This window comes from Rattus norvegicus, chromosome 8, assembly GCF_021556685.1.
Source record: "Rattus norvegicus strain SHRSP/BbbUtx chromosome 8, alternate assembly SHRSP_T2T, whole genome shotgun sequence".
NCBI classification, from domain to species: Eukaryota; Metazoa; Chordata; class Mammalia; order Rodentia; family Muridae; genus Rattus; species Rattus norvegicus.
The window spans coordinates 62833756-62861150 of NC_141541.1; the positions used below are offsets into that span (position 1 = coordinate 62833756).

The 27395-nt window shown below is 46.9% G+C and overlaps 2 protein-coding genes across 9 annotated transcripts in view; one reads left to right on the forward strand and one right to left on the reverse strand.

Moving 5' to 3' along the window:
- Dnaja4 (DnaJ heat shock protein family (Hsp40) member A4) overlaps nucleotides 1–8516 on the forward strand; it is a 33846-nt gene extending 25330 nt beyond the window's left edge. The window contains exons 3-7 of one of the 2 annotated variants that reach the window (XM_087560993.1): nucleotides 760–864; nucleotides 1489–1716; nucleotides 2627–2857; nucleotides 6509–6609; nucleotides 6710–7640. In XM_087560993.1, the coding sequence (XP_087417119.1) occupies nucleotides 760–864; nucleotides 1489–1716; nucleotides 2627–2857; nucleotides 6509–6609; nucleotides 6710–6925 (881 nt within the window). In that variant the 3' untranslated portion in view covers nucleotides 6926–7640. 2 annotated transcript variants of the gene reach the window in all.
- Nucleotides 8517–9348: 832 nt separating this feature from the next.
- Nucleotides 9349–26658, reverse strand: Skic8 (SKI8 subunit of superkiller complex). Of its 7 annotated transcripts, none has more exons than XR_015626777.1 (11): nucleotides 26630–26658; nucleotides 23524–23574; nucleotides 22746–22773; nucleotides 21292–21397; nucleotides 20784–20956; nucleotides 16372–16520; nucleotides 16096–16189; nucleotides 14901–14994; nucleotides 11993–12928; nucleotides 11283–11949; nucleotides 9349–9621 (listed from the first exon to the last, which is right to left on the reverse strand). XR_015626777.1 is itself a non-coding variant. In XM_087562748.1 (11 exons), the coding sequence occupies exons 5-11, from the start codon at nucleotides 20806–20808 to the stop codon at nucleotides 9532–9534; spliced, it is 624 nt and encodes a 207-aa protein (XP_087418874.1). In that variant the 5' UTR covers nucleotides 20809–20956; nucleotides 21292–21397; nucleotides 22746–22768; nucleotides 23524–23574; nucleotides 26630–26658; the 3' UTR covers nucleotides 9349–9531. The 7 variants fall into 7 exon arrangements, 6 of the variants coding, with proteins under 6 accessions (XP_087418874.1, XP_087418871.1, XP_087418873.1 ...); XM_087562748.1 differs by having other exon boundaries at nucleotides 11283–11361; nucleotides 12836–12928; nucleotides 22746–22768; XM_087562745.1 differs by having other exon boundaries at nucleotides 11283–11361; nucleotides 12836–12928.
- Between the last annotated feature and the right edge of the window lie 737 nt (nucleotides 26659–27395).

Genomic DNA, 27395 nt, shown 5'->3' on the forward strand with positions numbered 1-27395 from the left:
CCCACTCCTGGTGTACTGCCTGCTCACACGCTCGGAGGTGTGAACGTGATTAAAACTTTGTGTCTCCTCTTGCCTGGCGCTCTAGCTATCCTGAAATGAGAAGCTTCACACCCTTAATTAAGTCATCTCTCCAAGGTGACAATCAAAGCCCAGGACACCTTGTCTCAGTGACCGCTAGAACACAGGCCCAGGCAACAGGGAAGTGTTGGGGTGTTGGTCCCCAGGAGTAGGCGTGGTACCCGTGCATCCTGAAGGCCAAGTCTTCCCCTCCGTCCTGAATGCAGATTAGAGCTTTGGTCAGAGAAAAACACTCCTCCCTGGAGGATGTAGGCTTACTCTACAGAAGAGCTTATTAAGTAAAAGGCTCGGTGCCCACGCAAGAGTTCCAGTGAAGCAGCTGGAGGCTGTCATCCTTCATCGCTGAGGAAGGGGTTGTGTCCTCAGAGAATGAAAATGGACAGTCTTTTTGTTGACTTTTCTAAATGACTGGATAACCAGCTCATAGGTAGACAGAAGTTAGCTCTCCATCTTGGTAGGGACCAGTAGGATAGGTTGGTTTAATGATGCATTACTTCCTGTGGGGTGGGGCGGGGCGGGGCGGGGCGGGGCGGGGCAGGGCAGGGCAGGGCAGGGCAGGGCAGGGCAGACCAGACTCTGACCCAGCTCTAGTGTCCTGGCTTCCAGAAGAGCCTTGGGGTATAGTGTAAGGCAGTGGTCTGGTCTGGCAGTCCCACTAACTGGCTCTTTGTCCCCCGGCAGGCAAGAATGTTGTACACCAGCTGTCAGTAACTCTGGAAGACTTATATAATGGAATCACTAAGAAACTGGCCCTCCAGAAAAATATAATTTGTGAGAAATGTGAAGGTAAAAGCAAATGGCGGAATGCCTCTCACAGCTCAGACCCTCATATCCGAGAAAAATAACGGATCTTGTCCAGTGTGGGAGTCGAGCAGGGTTTGTAAGCGGGGAGCCCTGAAGCCCTATCTGCTTGTCTAAATGTTTTTATGCGTCAGTGTGTTGGCATCCATTCTTAAAGTTTCAGATCTGGACAGTTCTCCTAATGTAGGGGTTGGCAGCGTTTTCCTGTCGAGCGAGACAGCAGACATCTTTGTTCTGCCATCACAGGGCATGTGTGAAGGGCCAGTGTCCCCGTAAACCCTCGTTTAAGATTTGGATTTTCAAGAGAAGTAAAATCTGGTGACCCTAAGACCCATGTTGTCACACAGAGAACTGCCTGATCTGTATGGTGGCCTGCAGTGACGAGGCTTATGTCCTGTAGCTCCCTACAGTCCCAGGCTGCTGTGCACCCATGACGTTAGCACCCCAGAGATTAGATGTTAACATCTAGATGGGATCTGCTTGGCTATTCTCTTCCAAACACCACCACATTGTTTGAATAAGTACAGCATGCTGAGCCCAGTGCCCAGTGGGACAGGCGGCTCCCTGCTGAAAGGGACACCTCTCTCTGCTTGTCTCCCACCTCCACAGGCATTGGTGGGAAGAAGGGATCCGTGGAGAAGTGCCCTCTGTGCAAGGGGCGGGGGATGCAGATCCATATCCAGCAGATCGGGCCGGGCATGGTGCAGCAGATCCAGACTGTGTGCATCGAGTGCAAGGGCCAGGGCGAGCGTATCAACCCCAAGGACCGCTGTGAGGACTGCAGCGGTGCCAAGGTTACCCGAGAGAAGAAGATTATCGAGGTACACGTGGATAAAGGTGAGGCCGAGCACTAACGAGGGAGGGGCCCACTCTGCTAACATGGCACCCGGGGTGTAGGTGTCGGGATGAGGCTCTGTGTGACAGCTTGTTTACAGGTGAAGGCTGCTGGAAGTCCCTTTTCAGGTCACCTTCCCACGACCTGGCCTGAGGAAGGACCAATGAAGTCACAGACAAACTCTTGACCCTGGAGTCTGTTCAGCTGCCCTTACCCGTCCTTTAGGAATCCTCTGAAGTATTTTTCATGGCTTTTATTGCCCATTGGCTGCCAGAGCTTTTAAAGGTTTTTGGACCTGTATGCTGCCCCCGCCCCCCTCCCCTGTGCTGCTCCATATTCTCCCAGATGCAGTGCCTTCCCTTGCTGTTTTGTCTGGTCATCTTAAGACCTATTTCTGTCCCTTCTGTTTTTCCAAAAATCCCGATTCTTTGACTTTCTGATCCAACAAATATGTCGTAGTCTGGATGAGACCAAAGCCCAAACCGCCAGCTGGTAAAAGACTTCTTAGATAATGCCTTGTGTCATAAACCAACATCTTAAAAAGACTAGGCACTTCCACAAGTCTCCCCTTCAAGCTGTAAAGACGTGTCCCATGTGTACCAGGTGGTGGGTGGTGGCTTCACAGTGTGTGTCCTTAATGTAGCACCGTAGCACTTGGGGCTGTGGAGTGTCATGTGATCGGATGTGGATCTTACTGCCTTCTCCCTCATGGCCGTTGATCCAGGGCCTGTGTTGGAATTCAAGCTTTGCTTGGGAATCATCCCAGTTACTCCGACAACACTGTGCCCGTGGGAGGCTGGGAAAGTTAATGAGTTAAGGACACCCTACCCCCCACCCCCCAATTTCTGTCCCTTCAGAATCTGTGAGCTCTGGCTGTGAGAAGCGGCTAATCAGAAGGGTGATGTTCCCTAGGTATGAAGGATGGGCAAAAGATACTGTTTCATGGAGAAGGAGATCAGGAGCCTGAGCTGGAACCTGGTGATGTCATAATTGTGCTTGATCAGAAGGATCATAGTGTCTTTCAGAGACGAGGCCATGATTTGATCATGAAAATGAAAATTCAGCTCTCTGAAGCTCTTTGTGGCTTCAAGAAGACAATAAAAACGCTGGATGATCGAGTCCTCATCATTTCGTCTAAGTCAGGTAAGCACCACTTCCGTGTTCCGCATGTCCAGTGACGGATCGTACAGTGGCTTTCATGGTGCCAACTGGACACTCTGAATAATGACATCCTCTTACTCCTTTAAAGATATACTTTATCTTTAATTATGAGTATGTGCATGTGTGCTTGTGTGGGTGTGTGCACTTGTGTACATGTACCCGTGGAGGCCAGGGGCTCTTCCTGCAGCTGGAGTTCCGGGCAGCTGGGAGTCCTCTGCCATGGGTGCTGGGACGTGACCTCTGGGTGACCTCTGGTCCTGAGCTGCAGTACCTGTTCTTAATTGCCAAACCATCTCTTCAGCCCTAAACAATTTTTTTTTTTTTTTTTTTTTTTTTACAGTTTCTTGTGCTGTGTGTGTGGGGAGTGAGAGGACAACTTTGGAGTCTGTTCTGTTCTCTGCTATCTCAGGCTCTAGAGATAACACTTAGGTCGGGTATCAGGTCTGCACAGCAACAGCCTTCACTTACCCTGTCAACCCATTATGTCTGCTTATGAGATTACCACCCGTGACTAGAGGATGTGATGAGTTTCTCTAATACTCTCCCAGGGCAGGAAGAGGACTCTCAAGTCAGTCTTTTGAGCCTGAAATTTTATCTGGAATCTTCTAGCTAATGTAAACGTTTGAGTAGTAGAGCACAGCTGGCAACAGGCGAGTGGTATCTGTTTGTCTTTGTATGTGCCTCTGTGTTCCGAGCTGTTACCTGAAAACATGTTGAAATAGGATTTTCCTGAAGGGGGGGAACACTAGCTTGAGAGGCTTCCACAGGAACTGACCATACACCCCCATGGAGCTGCCGCCCGCTGGGTCCCAGGCTCAGCACCGACACAGTCACCAGGTCCTCAGCCTCCAAGAAGGCTGATGTTTACACAAGTTGTGGGTCCATCCCAGCTCTAGAGCACCCGTCTAGAAGGAACTGAGGCAGAGGCTGGGCTAGCGACACAGGCAGCTGTGCACAGCCAAGATGTCTGCATGCTGTGGAAGAAGTTAAGCAATCTAAGTGTCCTGGGGCTTCGACACAGGCAGGGTTTACCAATGACGAGGGTCTGTGGGTGGGTAACTGGCTGAAGCCTGCAGCACAGGCCTTGGGAACTGAAGTCCTGTGGTCAGGGAGAACCTGTGTCTGTGGCCAACCTCCAGGACCTCTCCTGCCTCTGTCCATTTCCCCTTCCTGGCTACTCTTCTCGTCCAGTCCTGTCTGGCACCCTTCTCTGATTCCTTCCATCTCTCCTTTGCTGGAGATGATAGCAGAGGAGACTGCATTTCTTCCCCCCCCCCCCCCCCCCCCCCCGGAGCTGGGGACTGAACCCAGGGCCTTGCGCTTGCTAGGCAAGTGCTCTACCACTGAGCTAAATCCCCAACCCCTGAGACTGCATTTCTAAATGATCAGTTTATGGTGATTTTAATATCTGAGTTTCAAATTCACAGCTGTGCATTATTGCTGTACGCACATAGTCCCAGCACTCGGTAGGCTGAATCCAGGGATTTGCAAGATTGGAGCTACCCTGGTCCATAAAGCAAGATGCTATTTCAGGTGTGTGGGGGAGAGGTAGACTGCTTAGCACTGAGTTGTGAGTTCAGTCCATAGCACCACATGAACCACGTATGCTGCTGCGGGCCTGTAATCTCAGCATGAGGAGCTTCAACAAGTGGATCAGACTTACAAAAAGCTGTAAGAAAGAGACTCAGAAAAACATATTTCAAGCTTACAAAAAGTTGTAGAGATAAAAATATACAAGATCCACCAATACAAGCTTTCCTGCTAAGTTTTTTTTACCCCGTTTGTGGTACACTTGCACGTATACACGTGCTTACATATACCTAGTCAAGATCAGGTACATACATACATTTGATGCAGTCTGTGAAGTTCTAATGTCAGAGATACCTTTCTTTAGGCTCCACTCCACAATCTCTCAGGTCCCCAGCCCCTCCTGTCACTTGCGGCATTAAGTTGAAGTATTAACCTCACACAAGGCTTCAGGTCACCTGTTAGGAACAGAACTGGGCCTGGTGATGTATCTCAGACCCCAAACATTCTGATATCCCAGATTCTAGCCTTTCTGAACTCCAGGAGTGGCAGCATTTGTGTGACTTCTCTGGAAATGCCGTCCTTGGCTAAGGGTGGACACTGAGGTCAGGTCATCCTGGCAGAATTCTCTGGGGCAGGGCCCTGTTGCAGGGGGAGCCCTTCTGCTTCCTTCCCTGACGCCAGGTTTGGGGAGTCTGGGAGTAAATGATAGAAGTGGGGCTCATGAGGAAGAAGCCCCAGAGGAAGGAAAAGAAATCCTTAGAAACCCACTCCTTGCTTGGATGGGAGAAAGGGCAGGGCATCTAGAAAACCTGCTGAGATTTCTTCCTAGTATTTGGTGTGAGTGCACATGTGGGCCTGTCTGTGCACACCCTTTCTTCCTATTGGTTTACCTTTCATTTTCTTTCCCTTTCTTTCATTGTTGAGCTACCTGCCTTGCCAGAACCACTTAACTCTTGAGGGATTGTGGATGTTGAAAGCAGGGGGAGTTGGCAGAAGTGGGCAGGGCTTTTCTCTCTTCTCTTGTACGCTTTTCCACTCTTGGCCTCTGGGTGCCCAATCCCAACTAGTCTGAGGTGGTTGGGCAGCTGGGCTGGGGGACAGCAGGAAGTGCAACTGATGACACAGACAGAAGGGCTATTTCCAGATAAGTCCATTAACACCACAAAAGCCCAGCAGCCTGGGCCTGTCAGCTAAGCAGTCATCCCAACACCCTGCATCCACCAGGAATGGCCCTGGAGAGTGCATTGGCTGCTGAATTTCTGAAACTCCTGATGGACTGGAAGTTTCCATATAGAGTGCTGTCCCTTGGGGAGGAACTACTGAGTCAGTCGTCCTCGGTTTCCTCTATCCTATCCACATCTTCCTGTTTTTCCTGTGGGCTGCAGACTGAACACAGGAGCTTGTGCATACTTGATAGCCTCTAGACCGGTGAGCTGCAAGCAGGCCAGCTTTGTCCATTTTCATGACTGAAGGGAGGATTTTCCAGATACTTTTTTGTCCCTAATCTCTTCCAAGCCTAGCAAGAGATAACCCTTTTAAGCCTCGAAGGAGTCTTAAGTGCCCCAGGTACTAATTTTCCAAGATGCCTTTAGAGATCTTGCCAATGTGGACAGAGCAGAGCGAGCGTGTGGTATGGGAATGTCCTAACTCACCAGCTTAAGTAGAGTAAGTGCCACCTAGCAACCTGGGATGCCCAGCCTCTGGAAGTTGATGGGGATGGGAAGAGTAACTGGGAGACTCCTGTGAATCCCTTTCTAAGCTCTGCCTGCATCTGTGAGCAGCGGTCAACTTCTTTGTGCTAGGGACATCCATAATCACCAGAAGACATAGGCAGGTACTAGCCCCGTCGGAAACCTGGTGGAGAGTCCTAACTTTAAACCATCCTACATTATGGTGGAGGTCTCAGTGTGCTTGCTGCCTTTCTGATGTGGGCCAGAGTGTCCTGCCCCAGCCCTTGCCTAATGCCTAACGGGTAGCACTCCATCCTCTGCCCCTCACCACAAGGCCACTAGAGCCCACCCCAGCTCTTCTTAGAGGGAGGCGAACTGTCCTAGGCTCCCCTCATCTTCCTGTTTCATAAATGAACCTTCTTGTTTGTGACAGGTGAGGTGATAAAGCATGGAGACCTCAAGTGTGTCCGCAATGAGGGGATGCCCATCTACAAAGCCCCCCTGGAGAAGGGGATGCTTATCATACAGTTCTTAGTAAGTGCGCTCTACCCTCCTGAGACACAATCATCTGTCAACCATCCTTATCAGAAAGGAAAGCCAAGAAACCCATCTCCCTTTGTGCTCACCTCTGCAGGTAGTCTTCCCTGAAAAACAGTGGCTTTCTCTAGAGAAGCTTCCTCAGCTGGAGGCTCTGCTTCCCCCTCGGCAGAAGGTGAGGATCACAGATGATATGGATCAGGTGGAGCTGAAGGAGTTCAACCCCAACGAGCAGAGCTGGCGCCAGCACAGGGAGGCCTATGAGGAGGACGACGATGGGCCCCGCGCTGGCGTGCAGTGCCAGACAGCATGATGGTGCGGTGTGGCATGGCCTGGTTGGACTAGCACATGATGAATGTAAACTTGGCACAATGAAAATGGCATCGCTTTAATAGCCTCATGTTTGGGGTGTCCTGTGTATGTGTTCAGCAGTCTTCACCGCGAGTATCTTTTGGGTGTTGTCTCTCTTTAGTTGTAATATAAGTTATAGCTTGACTCATATTTAAATGTTTTAAGTTCGATGCCCTCCTGTCTGAATATGGAATCTGCTCATTTGTACTTTCAGGACATATTTTGGAGATGCCAGTACCACACTAACTTTTTGTGCTTCTTAGTGGCTTTGCCATGGTTTGTTCCCACAGTAGGCCCAGAGAGCCACACTTGGCCCCTAACAAAGGCCTAGAAGGTGGGTGTCGGGCCACCTTCTCTAATCTGTGTTCCCCTCCCCCTCCTCCCTTGGCAGAGTCACCGAGGGTATGAGCTCAGGTCTGCTAGTAACAGTTCTGAATCCAGACTCTAGAACTCTTAGGTAGTAAAAGCACATGTGGCTTGCAGTAGGCCTGGCATGCCTGGTTATACTGAATAGGCTGAACTCACGCTGCAGTCAATCTCGGGCCTACTGTTCTTTCCCCTTGACTGGTTAGAAAGGGGTTTGTTTGAACATCTCTCTTGGAAGTGTCTGAACTTCCCAAGCCTTGTGATGACAAGCCCATTTTAAATGATAAGCCAATAAAGCCATTTGCCTGTGACCCCGTACCTTGTTCTTTGTGGTCTTAATGATTATCTGTTGACGACCTTTGCAGTGTTGTCCCACCAAAGTGCTTTCCATGGCCTCTGTGCAGCTGCAGAGCCAACCAAAGGGGAGTGCTGGTGGCTTAGCTCCCAGCACAGCAGCTTAATGTCTTAAAGGTGTGCAATGGCACAGGCCCCAGTATTACCACCCTGTTCTCTAGACAACTCTTCCCTAAAGGCCCGTTCTTCTCACTGTATAGCCATACTGCAAAGGGCTTTCTGCTTGTGATGTGTGGTGAGAACTGACCCAACCAGGTTCTAGTTAGCTGGCATCAACATGACTATGATAGCTGCTTGGGACGGGTCCTAGTTACTATATTTCTGGCAAGTAGATTGCACTTTAAATGAAGGCTACCTCAGCCTCTAGCCTTTACTACTCCCTTCTTTTCTACAAATGAAGTTAAATACTCTGCTTCTTAAGCTCCCAGGGTAACCTGTCAGATCCACCGTTACTTGGTTTTTATGGTACCAGAGAGTTTGACACAGACCAGGACCCTCCCCTAGGGGAGTCAACGTGCAGATGAGACTCATGGCCAGTCGGGTAAGTCAGCTAGCAGACATTGCTGACTGGTCAAACAACTTTCTCAAAGTGCAGTGCTCACTTTGAGCACAGGCCGTGGTAAGACTTAAAACTGCTTCCTCCAGTTAGTAAGCGGACCACAAGTCCAGGGTGGCATTTCTGTGCTGTGACAAATCAATCACTGCTGGAGAGCTGTCAGCTTGTAGTGGGACAACTAGGTCAGCTCCTTGTTATGAATCTGCAGGGCGTTGCTTAACTTTCCCACCTGTACATTTTTCACTTTAAAATTAAAATTGAGCTGGTATGAGACAAATGGTTTTGTCTTTTCTTTTCTTGAGCATGCCAGACTATCTCACACTGGTTGACAGAAGTAATAAACTTTCTCCTGGGGAGCTTTGACTTGGGGCATGGGATGAACGCAGTGATCCGATTGGAGAGAACTGCAATGGAGAGCTGGAGTAGTGGGGAGGAGCAGAAGGGAAAGACTAGGACTCTGAGAAGCTGCCATCTGAGGAGCCTCTGAACTGTGAGGTGTAGACCTGTCTGAGGAGGAGACACTGAGGCCAGGCAAACAGGAGAGTGTAGCTACAGGGGAGTGAGCAAGAGAGGTGGGGAAACCAGCCTGGACTGTTCAAAGAAGCTGGGACTGAGGATGTGCACAATGGGACCAGGCACACAGTTTCAGTAAGAAGCAACAAGTGCCAGGATATTAGTGTCTGAAACCTTCCTTCCCCGGTACCATGCAGACCCAGTCCTGAGGCCGAGTGCAGAAAAGGCCTAAGGTGCTGGAATTCTAGTCTGAGGCAGAGCAGTGTTCAGCCTGTCTGCTAGTCTTGAGCCCACAAGGGCAAGGCAGGCTGCCAGTAGGTCAGACCTCTATAAAGTACAGGGAAAAAGGGTGTAGCAAAGGGGGCATTTAAATATACACACGGAAGTATGCCCAGGCAGGTAGGACCTTACAAAGTTCCAATGCTCTCAGCCTGTTTCTGTTAGAACTCCATTCTGAAATACGCTGCTGTCACCTGGGAACAGAGAGCTGCCTTTCTAGCCCAGGGAGCACCTGATCTCCACTCTCAGGCAGGTTCTTTCCTGCTCTCCAGGGTCAGGGTCAGGGAAAAGAACTGCATGTTCACAAATGCAGGTGGTTGCATTAAGAATGCTTTATTTACATTAAAATATGAGTTACATTTCCAATAAAACAGGAACAATTTATATTGTATCTACAAAATTTCTACAATATATGCTGTACTTTAAGTGTGCCAAAAAAGCTGAGGAATGTCCTATCAACCCTGCGTAGTCTGAGGCACTGGCCCTGAAGATGCTGGTGTTTAAATTGGGCAGTCATAGACATGGATCTCCTGGTCATCTCCAACAGACACAATTTTTGATCCATTTCCATTATATTTTACTCCCCAAACCTGCAAATTAAAGAAACACAGCCAAAAAGCATTCTAATTCCTGTATTTTTTAAGGAGTGAGCACTTGTCCTTCTGAATCTAAACTAGCCCAAGATCCGATCTCTAACTGGGCCATGTCCACTGGCTATGGAATAGTCCCCTCTCTAAGATAACCCATCACCCTTTCACAGACTCAGATCCAGGGGTAATGCCATGAAGTGGACTCCTGTCTGGCAGGCACTATGCTTCCAGGGGGGAGCCTGTAGGGAACACAGCAATGCACACCACTCACACCTACCCACATCAGGGTCAGTATTTACCCTTTCCCAAAGAGCCACGGGCTCCTGAGCACTGATTTCCTTGGCTGTGCACTGAATTGGACTTCACACTTCCTCTCAGAATGAACGTGGCTGAGTTAACTGATTACTAGGAATGCATCCCTGTCAGGCTGTGCCCTCACCTTGAGATTGGAGGCTAACCTTGGTTTCAGACCATAATGAGGGCCTCACTTCCATTCCAAACATCTTTCTCTGAAATACCATCACAACAACCCCACGAAATAAGCAACCCAGCTAGGACTAAGAAGAATGCTTATAGCCAGTAGTAGACTACCAAGATCCAACCCTTCAGTTCACTGCAATAATCTGACACAAACGCAAAGCAGTGTGAATGGCAATACACTCAAAAAGCATGTACGATATCTAAAAGCATTCAAGTAATTTTCTGTTTTGTTGCTCAGCATTTTAATTCTTATGCTGCCTAGTTCCTCTAGACCTAAGGTTCTCAACCTTCCCAGTGCTGGGTGTAACCCTTTCGTTACTGTGTTACTATTATGAATGACAATGGAAATGTTTGATAGGTGACCCTTGTGAAAGGGTTATTTGACTTCTAGGTTGAGAACCACAGCTTGGCTGGAATCAGCAGTGATGGCAACATGCAGGAGAGGCTGAAACGTAGTCTCAGCAGGGCAGGGGTTCACACCTACAATCCCAGGCAAAGGCAAAGGGAGGTGGACTACACAAAGGTCAAGACCAGTCTGGGCTACAGTGCAAGACTGTTTTAAAAATCCCCTTCCCTTGGTCAAGAAAGGAAAAAAAGGGAAAGACTCTCAGGCCCATGAGGCAGTAAGTGAATCTGAATCTGTTTCCTTCTGGATGGAAGGTTGAAGCTGGGACCTGACCCACGCCAGGCAAGTAACTCCAGTGTAGATCTTCCAGCCTAAGCCTCCAGGTCTGGGGTTACGGCATGGACCACTGCCCTCAGCTCACAAGTGGCATTTTAAGAACCCCCAGGAGACTCTTACAAAACAGTAGGGACCAAGAAAAATCTACAAAGATGGAAACTAGGCTTAGCACTATCGTTATAATGAACAACCTGTAACATTCCCTGACATACATATTAAAGAGATCAAATCCCTGAATAACTGAATATGTAAATGATGAGTATGTTAAGCAGTGAAACCACCCAAAGAAGAAGGCCTAGAAGTACCCAGAGCAGGATCCCAGGCATACGTGTGTAACTTCAAAGGAGGAGGTGTGGCTAAGTCGTGTGTTTTGGCACATGTAGGGGACCCCTCACGATCACAAGGCTGACCTGTCCCAGAGCTCTGTCTCTCAACTCCAACACAAAGACTATAAAGGAAACCTAAATGCAAGGGAGTTTACATGCTGCTTATTCCATACCTGATCCTGGTGGTCAAAGAAGGTGTGAATACAGGTCCTTGTTCCAACATCCCAGACCTTTACACTTTTGTCGGATGAACTGTTTCAAAAGCAAATGTTAGGATGAGAACACTGAGTTATCCTACGCTCCTCTGCAGACTTACACACTTCTACCTTTAGAGGGTCCCTTGTTGCTACTCAGAGCTGGGGTACAGGTGTCACCAGATGACTATCTCCTCACTGGGCAGCCAAGATTCTCATCATCTTGGCCTGCCTGCCAAGTACCACCATGGGGAGCCTTAAGCCTACCTGCCCATTTCTGGATGAGGGAGGTCTGTAGAAATGTCAAAAGGACTCACACCCATTGAGCAATGCTCACCAGCTCCAGTCCTGGTTCTCAACCTCTGCCTCTGCCTCCAGGGCCTGGAACATCACTAATATCTATAGACACACTATAGCATCTATAGAGACACGGTAGAGCATCCATAGACACACGAGCATCTAGAGAGACACACTAGAGCATCTAGAGAGACACACTAGAGCATCTATAGAGACACACTAGAGCGTCTTGAGAGACACACTAGAGCATCTAGAGAGACACAGTAGAGCATCTAGAGAGACACTAGAGCATCTATAGAGACACAGTAGAGCGTCTAGAGAGACACAGTAGAGCATCTAGAGAGACACACTAGAGCATCTAGAGAGACACAGTAGAGCATCTAGAGAGACACACTAGAGCATCTAGAGAGACACAGTAGAGCATCTAGAGAGACACACTAGAGCGTCTAGAGAGACAAACTAGAGCATCTATAGACACAGTACAGCATCTATAGAGACACAGTAGAGCATCTACAGAGATACAGTAGAGCATCTACAGAGACACAGTAGAGGATCTATAGAGACACAGTACAGCATCTATAGAGACACAGTACAGCATCTATAGAGACACTATAGGTAGACCTGCAGATTCTAAGTTCCTTTTGGAACACAGGCTACATCAGAGTTACACTAAGTGGAAACCTAGACTTTTAGGAAAAATCTAACATTTCAACAGTTTATTTAAAAACAAAAAACCCTTTAAAACCTAGAGTAAACAAAGGCAATTTGAATTTCTTGGGGGTGGGGGAGTTTGACAGGCTACATAATTCTAGATGGCTCTGAACTCACTATGTCAACTAGTCTGGCCTTGAATTTAGAAGTCTACCTGCCTCTCCTTCACCAGGTTGGGATTAAGGGATTACACCACCAGGCCTAGCCTGGGGAGCTTGGATTCTATTAATTTATAGGAGTTTTAATTATTTATGCATATGAGTGTTCTGTCTGAATGTATTCCAGTAGACCAGAACTGGGCATGGGATCCCCTGGGACTAGAGCTTCACACGCTTGTGAGTTGCCATGTGGGTGCTGGAAATAGAAGAACAGCCAGTTGTCTTTAACTACTGGGCCATCTCTCTAGCCCCAGAACTTTAAAAGTCTATAATGTAGTCTTTCAATTTTAAAGCACATTACCAGAAGACTGTTCCCCCACCCCCACCCCCGGCCAAGCATTTTAGAAATTTAAGACTCCTACATACCTGGAAACAAAGTGAGTGTCATCTGGACAGAACGCAACATTCAATACCCAGGATGCATGGCCACTCAGTGTGCCAGCCAAATTGGCATGTTGCCTGAAAGAAGAAAAGATTCAAACAATGGAGATGCTTATTTGGGGAGCTCTAATTGCTGGATTGGTTAGTGAGCTATCTCTGCTCGCACGGCAGAGTATACTATCAGAATACGTCATAAACTCCATTTTCAATGAAGCAGCATCAAATAGCAGAGACACATTTTTAGAGTAGCATTAAGTTAAAAATATCAAGAGCGGGGTTGGGGATTTAGCTCAGTGGTAGAGCGCTTGCCTAGCAAGCGCAAGGCCCTGGGTTCGGTCCCCAGCTCTGAAAAAAAGAAAAAAAAAATATCAAGAGCTTGGAGGTGCAGCGATGGTTTAGCCAACTCCAAGATGAGGACACAGAGCAGCAGAGGTGAGCAGGCCAGCCAGACCCTGCAACAGGATCTTTCCCATGATGACAGGAACTCAGCAAGATGGACCTTCATAGCATTTGTGGTCAGAGAGATCATTTGTAATCTAGTCAAGAACAAGGGAGGCAGCTGGGTGAGGTGGTGCATGCCTCTAATCCCAGCATTTGGGAGGCAGAAGCAGGTAGATCTCTGTGAGTTCAAGGCCAGCCTGGTCTATCATATGGAGTTCCAGGCCAGGTAAGACCCTGTCAAAACCAAAAATAAAACAACACCCCATCAAAAACAAAAAATTCCTTAAAAAGCCAAAAACCTACGTTAAGCCCAATTCCTACAACTGGTTTCGTGTTTCTTTTATTTTGAAAAATAGTTTTATTTTACGTATGTGTTCTATCTATGTGGGGTGCCTCTGGAATCTAGAAGACATCAAGTTCCCTGAGCTGGGGTTACAGGCAGCTGTGAGCCATGTGGGTTGCTGAGAACTATGCTCTGATGAGTGGCAAGTGCTGGTAACTGCCAAACCTCATTTCCTGGGAAACCAAATACCTATGACAGGAGGGGAGCCCTGGGCCTGAGGTCAGCAGTTTTGCCCCTAGAAATAAGCCTCAGTCAGGGGAAGCAGAGGACGTCCTGGCAAGACAGGAGGCAGCAGACCCAAGAGGACGAGGAATCCTGAGTCCCTATTTCTAGGGTAATCAAGGTCCTCTTCAGCAAAATGGAGGCACTAAGTCATGCTGCCTCAACAGCTCTTGGAAGATCAATAAAAGAGCAGCAGTGACAGCTAACAAAGACCTGCCCCAAACCGCCACATTTAAGCTGACCCTATCACTAACAAGCACGTGCTACTTCTCGAGTCTCTTCTAGGTCTCAGCACTAATGTCAAAAGCAGCAGGCCCCTCTACTCAGTTAAACCCTCAAACAGCTCACAGAGGCACATAGAGGGACAGGACACATACAGTCAAGGACAAAGAACATGTTGGAGTAAAAATGTGTAACAGAGTAGAAAAGAATTGGGGAGTGACGAGCCAGAGGCTCCTCACGAAACCCGCAACAACACAAGGCACTTACTGCAATAGCAGTGGGCTGAGGGTGTGGGAAGGACTCACGGAAGGAGAGCAGAACAAGCCCCCAGTGGAGATGGGGACTCAAGTAACCTGCTCACTCCTACACCATCGTCTAGGACATATTTTGAAAGGCTCTTCACCTAGATCTATGAGGCAGCTCACCAACTAAGGGTTCCCTGACCAGGATTAGCCTGGATAACAGCAGGGCCCTGACTCTAGCCAGCCATGGCCCAGAGCTCCATTTCCTCAGGTGTATACTGCACAGCACACATCCACCCAAACGAATTATGCAGCAATGAGCCAGGACACCTGGCTTCCTGAGAAAACAGCAGTACCTAATCCTGCTAGGACTGCACGGATGCACATTTACTCCAGAGACCTCCAGGACATGCTGTCAACTCCAGCAGGAGGGGCTGGCTGAGGAGGAATGACTGAGAAGCCCAAAGCCTCAGAGCTGATTCATGGTCATGAGCAGGCAGCATCTTCCTACAATGGCTCTCATAGTAAGAGGACATGTTGCTACCATGCTACAACCTTTACTCTGGAGAAGGTAACTCACACATCATAGATCTTGATGTAGCCATCATCTGAAGCCGTGACGAGGAGCTGGGAGTCAGGGGAAAAGGTCAAGGATCGAATGGGCATCGCATGGCCTGAAAATCAGAAAAGCCGTTAACTTGGCAGCTGCTGCATGAGCTTCCTGCTAACTGTGCCCTTTTAATGACCAATAATCACTGAGCTGGAATGGCTGCACTGACATGACCCTTGTTCCTGTTCCCACATGGCTCCAGCCTCTCTCATGGAGCCATCTTTTCTTAGTTCGCTCATCTAATTACCCAGGCCTTACTATACATCGCTAAACTAAAAAGCCACGGCTCAGCACGTACTGCTCTCAGCCGAGTTCAGTTCCTAGTACTCACAGCTAACAGCTCAGTCACCTGCAAATCTGGCTCCAAGGGATTAAAACCATCTGGCCTCTGTAGGTAGACACACTCTCACTCTTCCTCTGTCTCTCTCACATATATACATAATTAAAAACCTTAAAATACAAAAAAAATCTGTAATTCTGGTTCCAAGGATTAAAAAAAATCTGGCCTCTGTAGGCAGGCATGTGGTTGCGCACACACACGCACACACAATTAAAAACCTAAAATACAGAAACTCTCAACTATAATATAGTCAAACATGGAAATACAGGCTGCTTCTGACTTGTAAGACAAATAACATGTTATTTTTCTACCAAATCTCTTGTCCTTGGGTGAAAGATAAATTGAGAAGATAACACGTGTACTTGGTTAGAATTCGAGATCATGCATGAGAGGAGTGAGCTCTCTCCTGTTCTGTCCTCCCACGGTCTCCAGTATGGAGTGGGCACAAATGTTCTCATCTGATACTAAATGAGCACAAAAAAGGAGACACCTTCCAATCACAAAGCTCATGAAGAAAAGAGGAGGGAGGGGAAGGGAGGAGGAAGGGGAGAGGAAAAAAGAGAAATCAGACACATAGGTAAAAAATAGCCTATTTCACTCAAAACGTGTTTGACACTATTTGTGACACTATTTGTGTTTACACTATTTGTGTAAGAACTATTTGTCCAGACCAGACCACAGTTCTAAGTCCAACACATAGTGGCACTTCAGTTTTCCAACACAGATGAAAATAATTTAGATTTTAACATTTTAACAAAAGAAGCACTCTTGCTTTGTGACCTGATAATCATCCAGTGAGCACACAATAGGATGGGTTGTGGATACCTTCCAGCGTGTGCAGAAGCTTTCCAGTTGCAATATCAAAAATATTGATGATCCCGTCTATGGCTCCGCTGGCCAGGTATTTTCCATCAGGACTCTGTTGAGGAGAGATGGGGGCTTTGAGATGATACGGTTAATCTGTCTCTTCTGATGCAAGCCATCCTGCTGGCTTCAGGTCTACCTGGCTGCCAGCAACAGCAACAGAGAGCGGCCTCATGAGCACAGCGGGATCTGTGCAGAGGGCGACAGCTAAAAGACTCGACAGGGAGGCTTCCTTACATATGCAATGCTAAGGATGAATTTTCCTCTAGTGTCCAAAGAGTATTCTTTTTTTCCACTTTCCACACCAAAAATGTTCACTTTCCCCATGTGAGTTCCTGTTGCCAGATGCTGGGAGTCCGGAGAGAATGCCAAAGTCCAGGCATCCACTAGGAAGGAACAAAAGGAAAGTGCCCAGTGAGAACAGATTTGACTTTAATTACAAACTATAGTTTCACTAAACATAGTCTTTCAATTAGAGAAAAGTTATCCTGATTCAGGACCAAATGAAGTCTTTAAACTTAGAGAAAATGTTTCCTGACTTGGGAAACTTCTCTACCAAATTTAAATTTTGTCTATGAGGTTCTTAAATATAAATAAATAAATAAGGGTTGAACAGTGCCCAGAGCTAACAAGGACATAAGAAGCTAGAACCTTCATGCTCTGGTGACAATGTAAAATGAAACAGCCACTCTGAAAGCCAGTTTGACAGTGTCTTAGGTAAAAGCAAACGCTGTGCTTAGCAGTCTACTCCCGGGAGCTCCAGGAGACAGGAGAGCATGCAAGGATGCTCTCATCACCAGAGCACTGTACTCACAAACAGCTCAAAATGCAAGCAGTCGAAGACTTGAGCTGGTGAATGAGGGAGCCTTGGTGCACCCTCATAAAAGAATATTACTGCCAACAAAAAGAACAACTCTGGGGTTGGGGATTTAACTCAGTGGTAGAGCGCTTGCCTAGGAAGCGCAAGGCCCTGGGTTCGGTCCCCAGCTCCGAAAAAAAGAACTCTATGCCACAAAATAGATGAAACTCAAAAACACTTGAAAAACAAAGAAGATGAGAGTGAGACACTAAACACCCACTTAGATGAAAATATTGATTAAGGTAAAAAACGAGACAGAGATGGTGGCAGTATTTGTTAGAGGCTGGCGGGGGACAGGGACATGTTAAGTGGACATGAGGAAATCCTTCAGGCATGGAGCTTCTGTAAATGCACTACAGTGACAGCTGCCCAATACAGAAATGTATTCAATAAACCACACACTTACACAGGGAAATTTTGCCAACTCATGTAAGCTATGAATGAAAACAACAGTCTTAAAGACTACAACAGAGCACAGTACAGACTCACAGCACTGAAGAATCACTGAGAGGTCAGTTGTGAAGTGACGCTATGGACCTCGCTGACTCAGTTCAGTGCATGTGGACTAAAACACCAGTGTCCCTGGCCGGACCATGCAGGTCTTGCATGCATGCACATGGTCTCTATCTGGGCTGCCAATGGTGCTTCCGCACTTCTTTTCTCAGCTACCTGCCTCAGCTCACCACCTAGCAGCTTTAGGAGCCAAGTCAGGAACCTATTTTCACAGCGTGTCTGGTCACTTTCCTAAGCCTAGACTTGAAGAGGAGTTGCCCCACACCAGCACAGAGAAGAAAGGGGCTCCTCCCTCATTCCAGGGACCGGCTCAGTGATGATGACCATGGCTCTTCTGCAGTCTTCTTATCCTCGAGATGGTGAAGGAGAGGCAGGCCTACAAGCCTGACACAGGGGAGACAAAGGCCCAAGCCCAGATGAGCCACCACCCACCCATCCCTAGTATAGAACAATAAAACTCTTGAACGTTTTCATACACATCCCACCCCAGTGCTGTCACTGAACCTGATCACTTTACTTAGGAAATATTTCTTTCAAAAATAAAATTTACTTTAATGTTCTCAACCTTAAGACCTGGAAATGTTTTTATAACCGTCTTCACCTGCACTTAACACTGTTTTCATCTTCGTGGTGTATACACACTTGTATGTGTACACACGCCACAGCAGCATGTGATCACACTATAGAATGTGTGACAACAGGACAAGGTCAGGCATCAGTCCTCAACTTGCACCTTGAGACAGGGTCACCTGCGCCCCACTGTGCATGTCAGGGGAGCCACCCATCTCCACCTCGCTCCTGCTTCCCCATGGACTCTGGAGAGCTCAGGTCAAGTCTAATGCTTGTGTGCCAGTGCTTGCTTTTACTCACTGAGCAACTGAATTCCCTCGGCCTTGATGGCTTTCTAATGTCCACCTATAGAGTTAAATGACGGGGGCAGTTTTCTTTCTGTTCCCCCATGTAGGAACAATCTGAGGCATGGAAGGCCTGAGAGACTTTGCTGTCGTCAGCTCCAATGGCCAATCTTGGTTGTCAGCGAGACTGCATCTGAAGCCAACGACAACACAAGTGGCTGAGCACCTCTGCGAACGATTTTCTTCATCAATTACATAAAGCAGGAGACCCACTCCAATGTGGTGGCACCTTGTGGTGGGAGCTCAGATGAAAGGCACAGAAGAAAGCAGCTCTGCCTTCTGCTCACTTGTCCCCATCTGCGTGGTATCTCTCTTGCTTTGGCATCATTCCTTCACAGACTTAGAACCTTCTTCTTCAGGATGCACTGCAGACTGAGACCAGCCGCTCTGGGACTGAGCACCTACAGGACTCTCAGGTTCTCCAGCGTGAGCCAGGACCACCCCCTGCTCACCTGGACCAACCGTGTGAGCCAATCTAGTAAATCTCCCCCTTTAATATATACCTAACTATATGAATTGTGTATTCTATCAGTTCTATTCCTTAAAGAACCCCAACACACCAGCTTTTGCCACCCCCTATCTATGTCAGGTCCAAAAAGGAGTATGTTTTAAAAATCCTATTAGATATTTTCAGGGAAAAAGGCCAACAGAAAACCTAACTTTTATTTCTCAAAGCTTAGAGATTCTTCCAAATTATTCTGATGAACACTATTGACAGATCCTTTACGATCAAATGTCTTCAGTCACAGACAAGCCACGTTTATCTCAGTGAAACCTGCATGCTAAGATTTAACCCTAATACTTGCAGAGTAAACCGTTTATTCTAGACCCTAAATCCCTCCTCCTTATGGAGGGAGGGCTGCTCTTCTCTTCCTGTGGGCATTTTAGGTGTGATGTGCAGGGACCAGTACACTGTCACTGTGGTCGCCAGACAGCCTGGTAGAACGCTAATAATAGACTGATTGCTCCCGCTTTGTTTTTTCTATTTCCAGTTCTTCTTCAAGATCACTCCACCTTATGTGGTGGCATTTTCAAGGGAAGTCGGCTGTCCCTAGCTTCATTAAACCTAGACTCCCCCAAGGCGCTCAGCTAATTAGCTATTGGCAGCACTGCTTGCCTCTGTCATTTGACCAAGACTTGGTCTAGTTTTGAACAGATTGCCACATCGATCCCCCAAAGCACATCCAACCGCTTTACTCCTTGCACTGTCTTTCATGCAGTCACCTGCAACTCCAAGTGCCTGTAACCCTGACACTTGGGAGGCTAAGCAGAAGCAGCAGCTATGAGTTTGAGTCTCGCATGAGCTACATTGTAAGAACAGGTCTCAAAAACTAAAGCACCAAACACAACTCCTAAAACATCAGAAGCAACCCAGTTTTTCAGGTACACATCTCAGCCCCACTCTTAATCTGTGATTGAGAGGATTCACACAGGAACTGGGCATGGATATCCTCAACAGAAACTCTAGCAGTAAGCCAAGGAATACTGCTCCTGAGGACAGCACTCAGTCCTAGACGACTCAGCCTCCTTACAAGCCCTGGAGCCTTCTTTCTGTACTATGTAAGGGCAGCTGACCGTAGCTGTGAGCATAACCAGAGGGAGGCAAGTCTACTGGGAAATGAGCTCCATCAAGCAACTGAGCAGCTCCTCCATAATCCACCACAGAGTGTGCAGAGTGATGTCACGCTATCTGCACCTCTGGAGATCACTGCCCACTGCCCATTGAGGCAGAACAGGCTTTGCTACTGAGAACCACATAGACATTTTAAGTAAACAGGAGGCTAAAAGGAATCCTGGAATGTCATACTGTTTTTCCTACACCAACCTAGTCCAGTAAAATTGTCCCTTGCCATCGCAGATAATGTCCAATGAGGCTGGGGAGCAAGAACACTGCTCCACCAACTTAAAAAAAGATCCACAAACTTGTTTCTTTCTCTCTCTGTGCCACACACTAGAACCCAGGCATTTTGACCACAATTAATAGAGATAACCACTATTCAGACTGGAGGCTTCTGTGAGGCAGGGAATGTATCTCCTCAGAACGGGTCAGGTAGAGACCCACTGGCATGGCCAGCACAGCTCTACAATACCAAACTCTCAATTCTCAACTCTAAAAACCTGGTTTGGTTTGGCTTTCCCATAAGTACAGCACTACAACCCATGTGGCGGCCAAGCCTGGCCTGAAATTATGTAAGGCTGTCTTCAGTGTGTGTTCATCACTCGGTCTAACACAATGTATGACCAAAGTGACATCTGGGTTGAATTAGAGTACCTACAGTTCTGAACTGGAAACACGCTGTCCTTAAAACGTCTGAAAGAAGACTGTAGATTTCTAGCATCTCCCCGAAAAGTGAAGTTCTTACCCGGTCCTGCATCTATAGACTTCATCTGTTTGCCATTTTCCAAGTCCCAGAGTCGAATATGAGCATCTAGAGAACTGGAGGCAGCAATGGGAAGGGTGTGGCTGATGTCGACAGACACCACACCAAGCTGATGTCCCTCCAGGCTCCACTGCAGCTCCAGCCTCTCATCACGCCTACAACAGAGACAGAAAAACGATTCTTTAGACACAAGACACTGTACAGGCACCAGAACGTCTACATCCTGGGGCATTCCCAACAAATGATGGATGAAATGCAGAAGCCTGCAAACTGAACACACGATGTACCAGGTTTACTCTGGGCTCCCTCCACACAGAGCTTTAACTGCACATGGCAGGAAACCAACTAGGAAATGCTGCTGTTCTAAAGCGTCTGTGCTGCTATTGCTTTCTTGACCAGAAAAGCCAAAGCTTTACTTACAGCAACTGGGAGGCCAGAAGCAAACCCTTGCCCCAAATCTGCATGGTTTTGAAAGGGCTGAGGTGCTCACCATTTCCAGACCTTCACCAGATCATCCAGGGATCCTGTGACCACTGTTTCAATGTTTTCCTTTTTGTTTGTCTCCCAGGCAACCGACCATATGGCATCATCGTGGGCTAGAATGCAAAGTGTTTCCTTTAAAGTTTCTTTCTATACACACAATTCCCACATTCAATGTGATAAAATTGAATACACTGAAATACAAAATGGTAACTCTAAGTAATGTCGTTTCTAGATATCTCTTCACGGTGCTGCTGGGCACTGCACCACTGGACTGGTGGGAATACGGGGAAACCTAGAGGCTCTTGTTTAGTTTTAGCCACCTACCCTAAAACACAAGTTTTCAAGAAGAGAAGTAGACTCAGAAGTAAGACAAGTCTTCAGATTTCAAATACAGTGACTGATCCAATAATCTGCCATCCATCAGACAATCAGACACAGCAGCAATCAGTTGACCAAAATAACTAAACTGAGTGGGGGATCACCCCTTCCCAAGGACCTCAACTTAATGAGAGTTAATATCTCAGAGGCCTTTGGAAACCAGGAGACAGTTCTATAAACAATACTGGTCTAAAAATGCATGAGGTATCTTTTACTATAAATGTGTTTATTATGCTTAATGGGCCGCTCATCACATGAATCCTCTTGTCTTATTCACAGCTGCTTTATGAAGTAAGTCCTACCAAGATCATGCCTGTGGGTGGTGGCCTGCGTCTGTCACTGCAGCACTTAGGAAATAGAGGCGAGAGCATCAAGATCCTAGGCACCAAGATCAAGGCAAGCCTGAGTTACAAGGGAATTCCTTTTTCAAAAAAACAAGAGCTGAGGTGCAGTACTTGCCTAGAATGGGCAAGGCCCTGGACTTGATCACCACCATTGAACTTCCCTCTTCCCCGAAAAGATTATCTCATTATACAAGTACGGGATTGGAAGCCTGGAGATGCCTTGTTCACCTGAAGGTACAAGGCTAAGAAGGATAGAGCTAGGATCCAAACTCCAGATATTAACTTGTCCATATTCAGTCTAAGTCTGAGAGCCACATATTCTGTGAGCTACACTGTGGAATCTGCAGAGCTAGTACGCATCTGTTAAACGGGGAAGCACGCACAGAAGCCTCATCCATGCCTGGTTACAATTCTCCAAAGCTACCTTTCTAAAACACCAATCTTTTTTGGGGGGGTAGGGTGGGGGTGGGGGGTAGTACTGGGGTTGGCCCTGTACATGTGAGGCAAGTGCTTTATCATCAAGCCATACCTCCAGCCTTCTTGACCCAGGCATGCTCCGCCAGACCCAAAGTAACTATTTACTTTTTCACTGAGTGTCTTTGTTTTGGGCCGCCATGGTCAATTCTGTGAAGTTAACATATCTAGGATCTGTGTCGGGTTGGTGTGATAAAATCTTAAAGAAACCAGGAGGACACATTTTTTTCACAAAAGAATTTGCTTGAAGAGGTGGATTGCTTACCTTGCTCTTGCTTGAAGAGAATACTGTACTACAAAAGAACAGAAGCCACAGTTAGTGATAGTCTCAGTTACCTTGTACCCCCTCCCCCAGCACTCCGAGAGAGATAAGACAGTACAGCTGCACCTACTCCCCAAGCCCCCTCCCTGACCATCCTACACAGTCCTTGGTTCCTACTCACAACACCAGAGAAAAATCAGTTCTTCATTCTGTTTTTGAGGGGTGGAGGTGGGGGGCTTTCTAGGTAGCTAGGGTTGGCTTCAAACTCTGTAGCCAAGGCTTGCACTAAACTCCAGCTTCACCCTAAGAGTTGCCCGCAAAGGTGTGCAGCATCACATCTGACTACAATGTGCCCCACCCCCAACAATATAAGACCAGTTATACCTTCTTCACCTCTGATCCAGGAGGAAGCTGAGTCCTGTTTGAAGCCTAATTTTTACAGTTGTATAAGATGATACAGTCCATACACATACCTTGCTCTGTAATTGTAAAGGTGCTTATTGACTGACTAGTCTACCTCCTACTGACTTTACTTTTATCTATAAATTCTTTTAAACCTCAGTCCCCCTCTAAACTGTGGCAACGGCATGAGGTAGTCTCAGTGTGGTGCATTTACAAATGCCACCTCACCCTGTGATGAGGAGGTACCCAAAGTCACCTAGGTCTCTAGGAACAGGGCAAGAACTAAACAGTAGCTTCCCTAACCACACACCCAGGCAATCCCTTAAGCTTGAGTCTGCCAGTGACAAAGTGAAGCCTTTTCTCCCACTGCAGACCTTACCTGGTTGGTCATTTCCTTAACCAAAGATGAAGAGCTAAAGGCCAGACAGTTCTGTGAAAACAACACCAGGGTTTCCATCAGTAAGATGATGTATGTGATCAGCACAAGGAGGCCACAGGGGTTCCTCTTCACCAAGGCCACTCTTTGTTATGAGGTTCTGATACCTTTCTATGGACCAGTCGCTGAGGGTCCCATCACAAGTCCTACCACGTGATTTCTCCCATGGGGGTCAAGTAATACACGTTGCCTCCATGCATGGATTATTTTCCCCAAATCTGAAGAGGGTGACTAGTATGTATTCCTTTCTCCTTCTAAGAGACAGAATTACAGGCCTTCTTCATTTTAGATTTTCTTCATATTAGAAAGCAAGGGAGTCCAAGACAGCAACATTCTTACATGCATGAACACACATAGTAGTCTCAACCAAAAGTGCCTTTCAAGACCTACAGATGTGTAAGTAAGGCTGGAAGAGCCTACAGATGTGTAAATAAGGCTGCAAGGAAACAAATTGGTCAAGGGTTTCAAAGCCTTAGCTAAACACAGGCCCAACCTTATTTTATGAACAGATTTAACTTCATTAAAGTTCTTAATTTTATTAAACTTAACATTTTTAAATCTTATTAAACTTAGATTTATTACACACACACACACACACACACACACACACACACACACACACACACACACACACAGAGCCATACACTGTTTATGGGTATGTAAGCATTCATCCATTCTCCTGCAGGAATTGTCAAGGGACAATTTGTGGAAATCAGTTCTTTCCCAGGTGTCAGCTAGACAGTGAGTACCTTTACATACCCAAAGCCTTGATTTTTTTTTTGCACACCACTTAGCCAGTAGACTTGTAAAACTTACAAACCTTCACTCTGGTTGTTTTCAAATACATAAAATACATAGCATTAGAAAGAAAACCTAGCATGTTCTCACTCTCTGTGGTATAAAGTCACCACTAATGGTAACCATTAAATGGGCAATATCAAACCATTCCTCTGGAGACCCAGAGGTAGGCCACTGTAAGCCTCTGGGATACATTTTTGTCAACTGCTCAATATGTAACCATATTTTGTTTTGTTTCATTTTTAAATATAATTCTGTTTGAATGACCATACATTGGTAACTTACTAATACCGAACTTGGCCTAAACAAAGCTTATCTAAAATATTCATTTTTCTCTCTAAGACTCATCACAGCTTTCTTGCACTGAGTAAGAAGAGCATGGGATATCACTCCCACACCACACCAGAGGGTCACCTTCACCACAGGCTCACTAACAAAAACAAACAAACCACAGAAGTAAGAAGGCATGGCACTAAAGCCCAGAGAAAAGACATGTTCTTGTAGTGTGAGAGTAGAAACAAGGCAGAATACGGGCATCATGTGACTCAAAGATTCAATGCCCCGTACATGTCTCCTAAAGATTACAAATAAATATTATCGAGTATGAAAATTCACAAACAGAAGCTAGCATAGGCTCGATGTGGAAAACAATCTGGTCAAAACATGAAAACCAAACTTATGAGAGCAAACCACACATGGCTCTTTATTACATAAGAATTAGGAGACAAACGACCTCCTGCCAGCCGTTCCATAATCCTAATACTTTGGAGCTACTAATCCTGGCTTTATGGCAAGATCCTATCTCAAAACAAAGAACAACAATAGTCACATCGCAACATTCTGATATGAAAAGATGTGACTGCTAAAGCCGTTAACAAAGTAACACTTAATACTTGCCAAGTGAACTCATAATGGGAGAGTGTGCTAAACTTCAATTAGGGTTAACAAATATAAGGGTGTGAACTGTCTTCTAATCCATGTTCACAGCCCCTCAGTGCCATCCTCAGATTAACAGTCCATACAGCTCAAGACACCCAGGCTCATGCTACCTGCTTCAAATATGCAAACCAAAAAGACAAAGAACATTTACCAGGAACAGAAACTCACAGACACATGATTCCTACATAGCCTGACCTGAGAGATCTTAATTAGATAGGCGAATTTATGATTTTTACTGATTTGTGACTCAAAAACAGGACCTTGCCCAGACTAGAAAGCACCGGTGCCAACTTGACTGAAACAAGGTGAAACAAACTCTGCACGAGGACCAGCCCTCTTAGTGATACAGCCTCCTCTCTGCCCATCTGAACCTCACATTTGGCAACAGAGAAAAACAATTTTACAAGTAAGAAGGTTTACTGGGAGCCAACTTTTAAAAAGCTACTCTCAAAATAGGATGTGCAGTTTTATCAGGCTGAACCTTTGAGGATGTACTACACCAGGTCCTATTTTAACTATTATTCAGATTAGCTCACTGAACCTTCCTTAACTCCACTTAGCAGGCATTCTTATATATTTGGTTGTGAGCCTAGCCTTTAACGGCTGAGCCATCTCTCCAGCCCATTAGCAGGCATTCTTAACTAGCTCCATTCTTCTGGCCAGAAAAGAGGCTTAGAGTGGTTGTCGGAAGCGTAGGGCAATACAAGCCATAGTTTATACTACTAAGGCACATCTCATGACGGGTAATTTGAGAACTAAGAGACCCCAAGAGACCATATGCCACCTCTTTCTTTAGAAAAATTTCCTCCAGTTTTCAGGGTAGGATTTAATGCTTCTTCTTTGGGCTTCCCAGAGACTAACCTATGCCTCATGAAAGTACGGCAGTAACGCATAATACCATATGGTACTGGAAATAAAAGGAATTCTGTTACTTAGTGTTCAATGATGTGGAGTTTGCTACCTAACAGCGTAACTAACTACTGGAGAACTGGTTCTAAGAGAGTCCTCTATCTAGGGGGAAACTACTTCCCCACCCTACCCCGCAAAGCCAACTCTCATTTCTGGGATGCACAAAACATTACCTGGGAGCAAAATTAGTCCACCTGTGGGCCTTCTGTCTGCCCTTGGGACTCGTGACTCACGGACTAGCCTGGGTAAATAGAGTCAAGAAAGCCACTCTTGGACTCCTGGAGCCTCCGTAAACAAACCTGCAGTGGCGGCCTCCAATCCTTCCTGTTCACTCGCCTTCCCACGCTAGTAAGCAGCAGCACCAACGACCACCACTCCCCAACTGCCCAGCACACCAACTCACCACCGCACAGCCGGCCGCACAGCACGTCTGACGTCAGTAGGGCGCGCCCGTGGCGCCCGTGGATGAGCTAACGAAGGGGCGGAGCCTCTCCTCTGATCGGGGCCCGGCAGGCGCAGCGCCCCCTGCTGCCTTTGCACTCCACGGGGATCGGGGATAGGGGATAGGGTGAGGGAGCAGGGGTGGAGCCATAGAGAGTGGGCGGGGAGTACCCATGGCGCCTGCTGCTTACTTACTTCAGAAAGTTACTCAGATGACCTCCTGGGTTCATTTTCCTTTTGTTTTCTTTTCTTTTTCTTCTTCCTCTTTTTCTTTCCTTCTCCCTTTCAGCCCTGCCACCCCTCATCTCCCTTCCTCCCCTTTTCTCTGGAGCCCAAATCTTGCTATGTTGTCTCAAGCTGGGCTTGAACCGCTGTTAGTTCTCTTGGCTCAGCTTCCCAAACGCTGGGATTACAGACCATCAACCAGCTGTGAAACTGCAGTTTAGGGCCTTCGTGTTAGTCCAGTATTAGTTTAGTGGGTTCGTGAGCAACATTGTTAAGCAGCAATGAGATGCAGTGGAGTACTTGACCTACTGAGCTTCTAAGCTATTCAAATCTTGTTTTTCTATGAGTATAGGGTGTCCATAAACCGGAAGTCCTTCAAGGCCATCTGCATGCTAAGTGATCCCCTAGCACCTTCTTATCTTTCTGCCTCCACTTCCAGGGTACTGGGAGCACACCTTTGCCTGGAAAGCATGGTAAATAATAGCATATTTTGTAAAAATTGT

Excerpts from the sequence above, each read along its gene's own strand:
- Skic8 (XM_087562745.1), bottom strand. Across the intron at positions 20,957-21,291 it reads CTGGTGAAGGTCTGGAAATG|GCGTGATGAGAGGCTGGAGC; the intron begins GTGAGCACCTCA and ends TCTCTGTTGTAG. Across the intron at positions 16,521-20,783 it reads GTCTATAGATGCAGGACCGG|TGGATGCCTGGACTTTGGCA; the intron begins GTAAGAACTTCA and ends GTTCCTTCCTAG.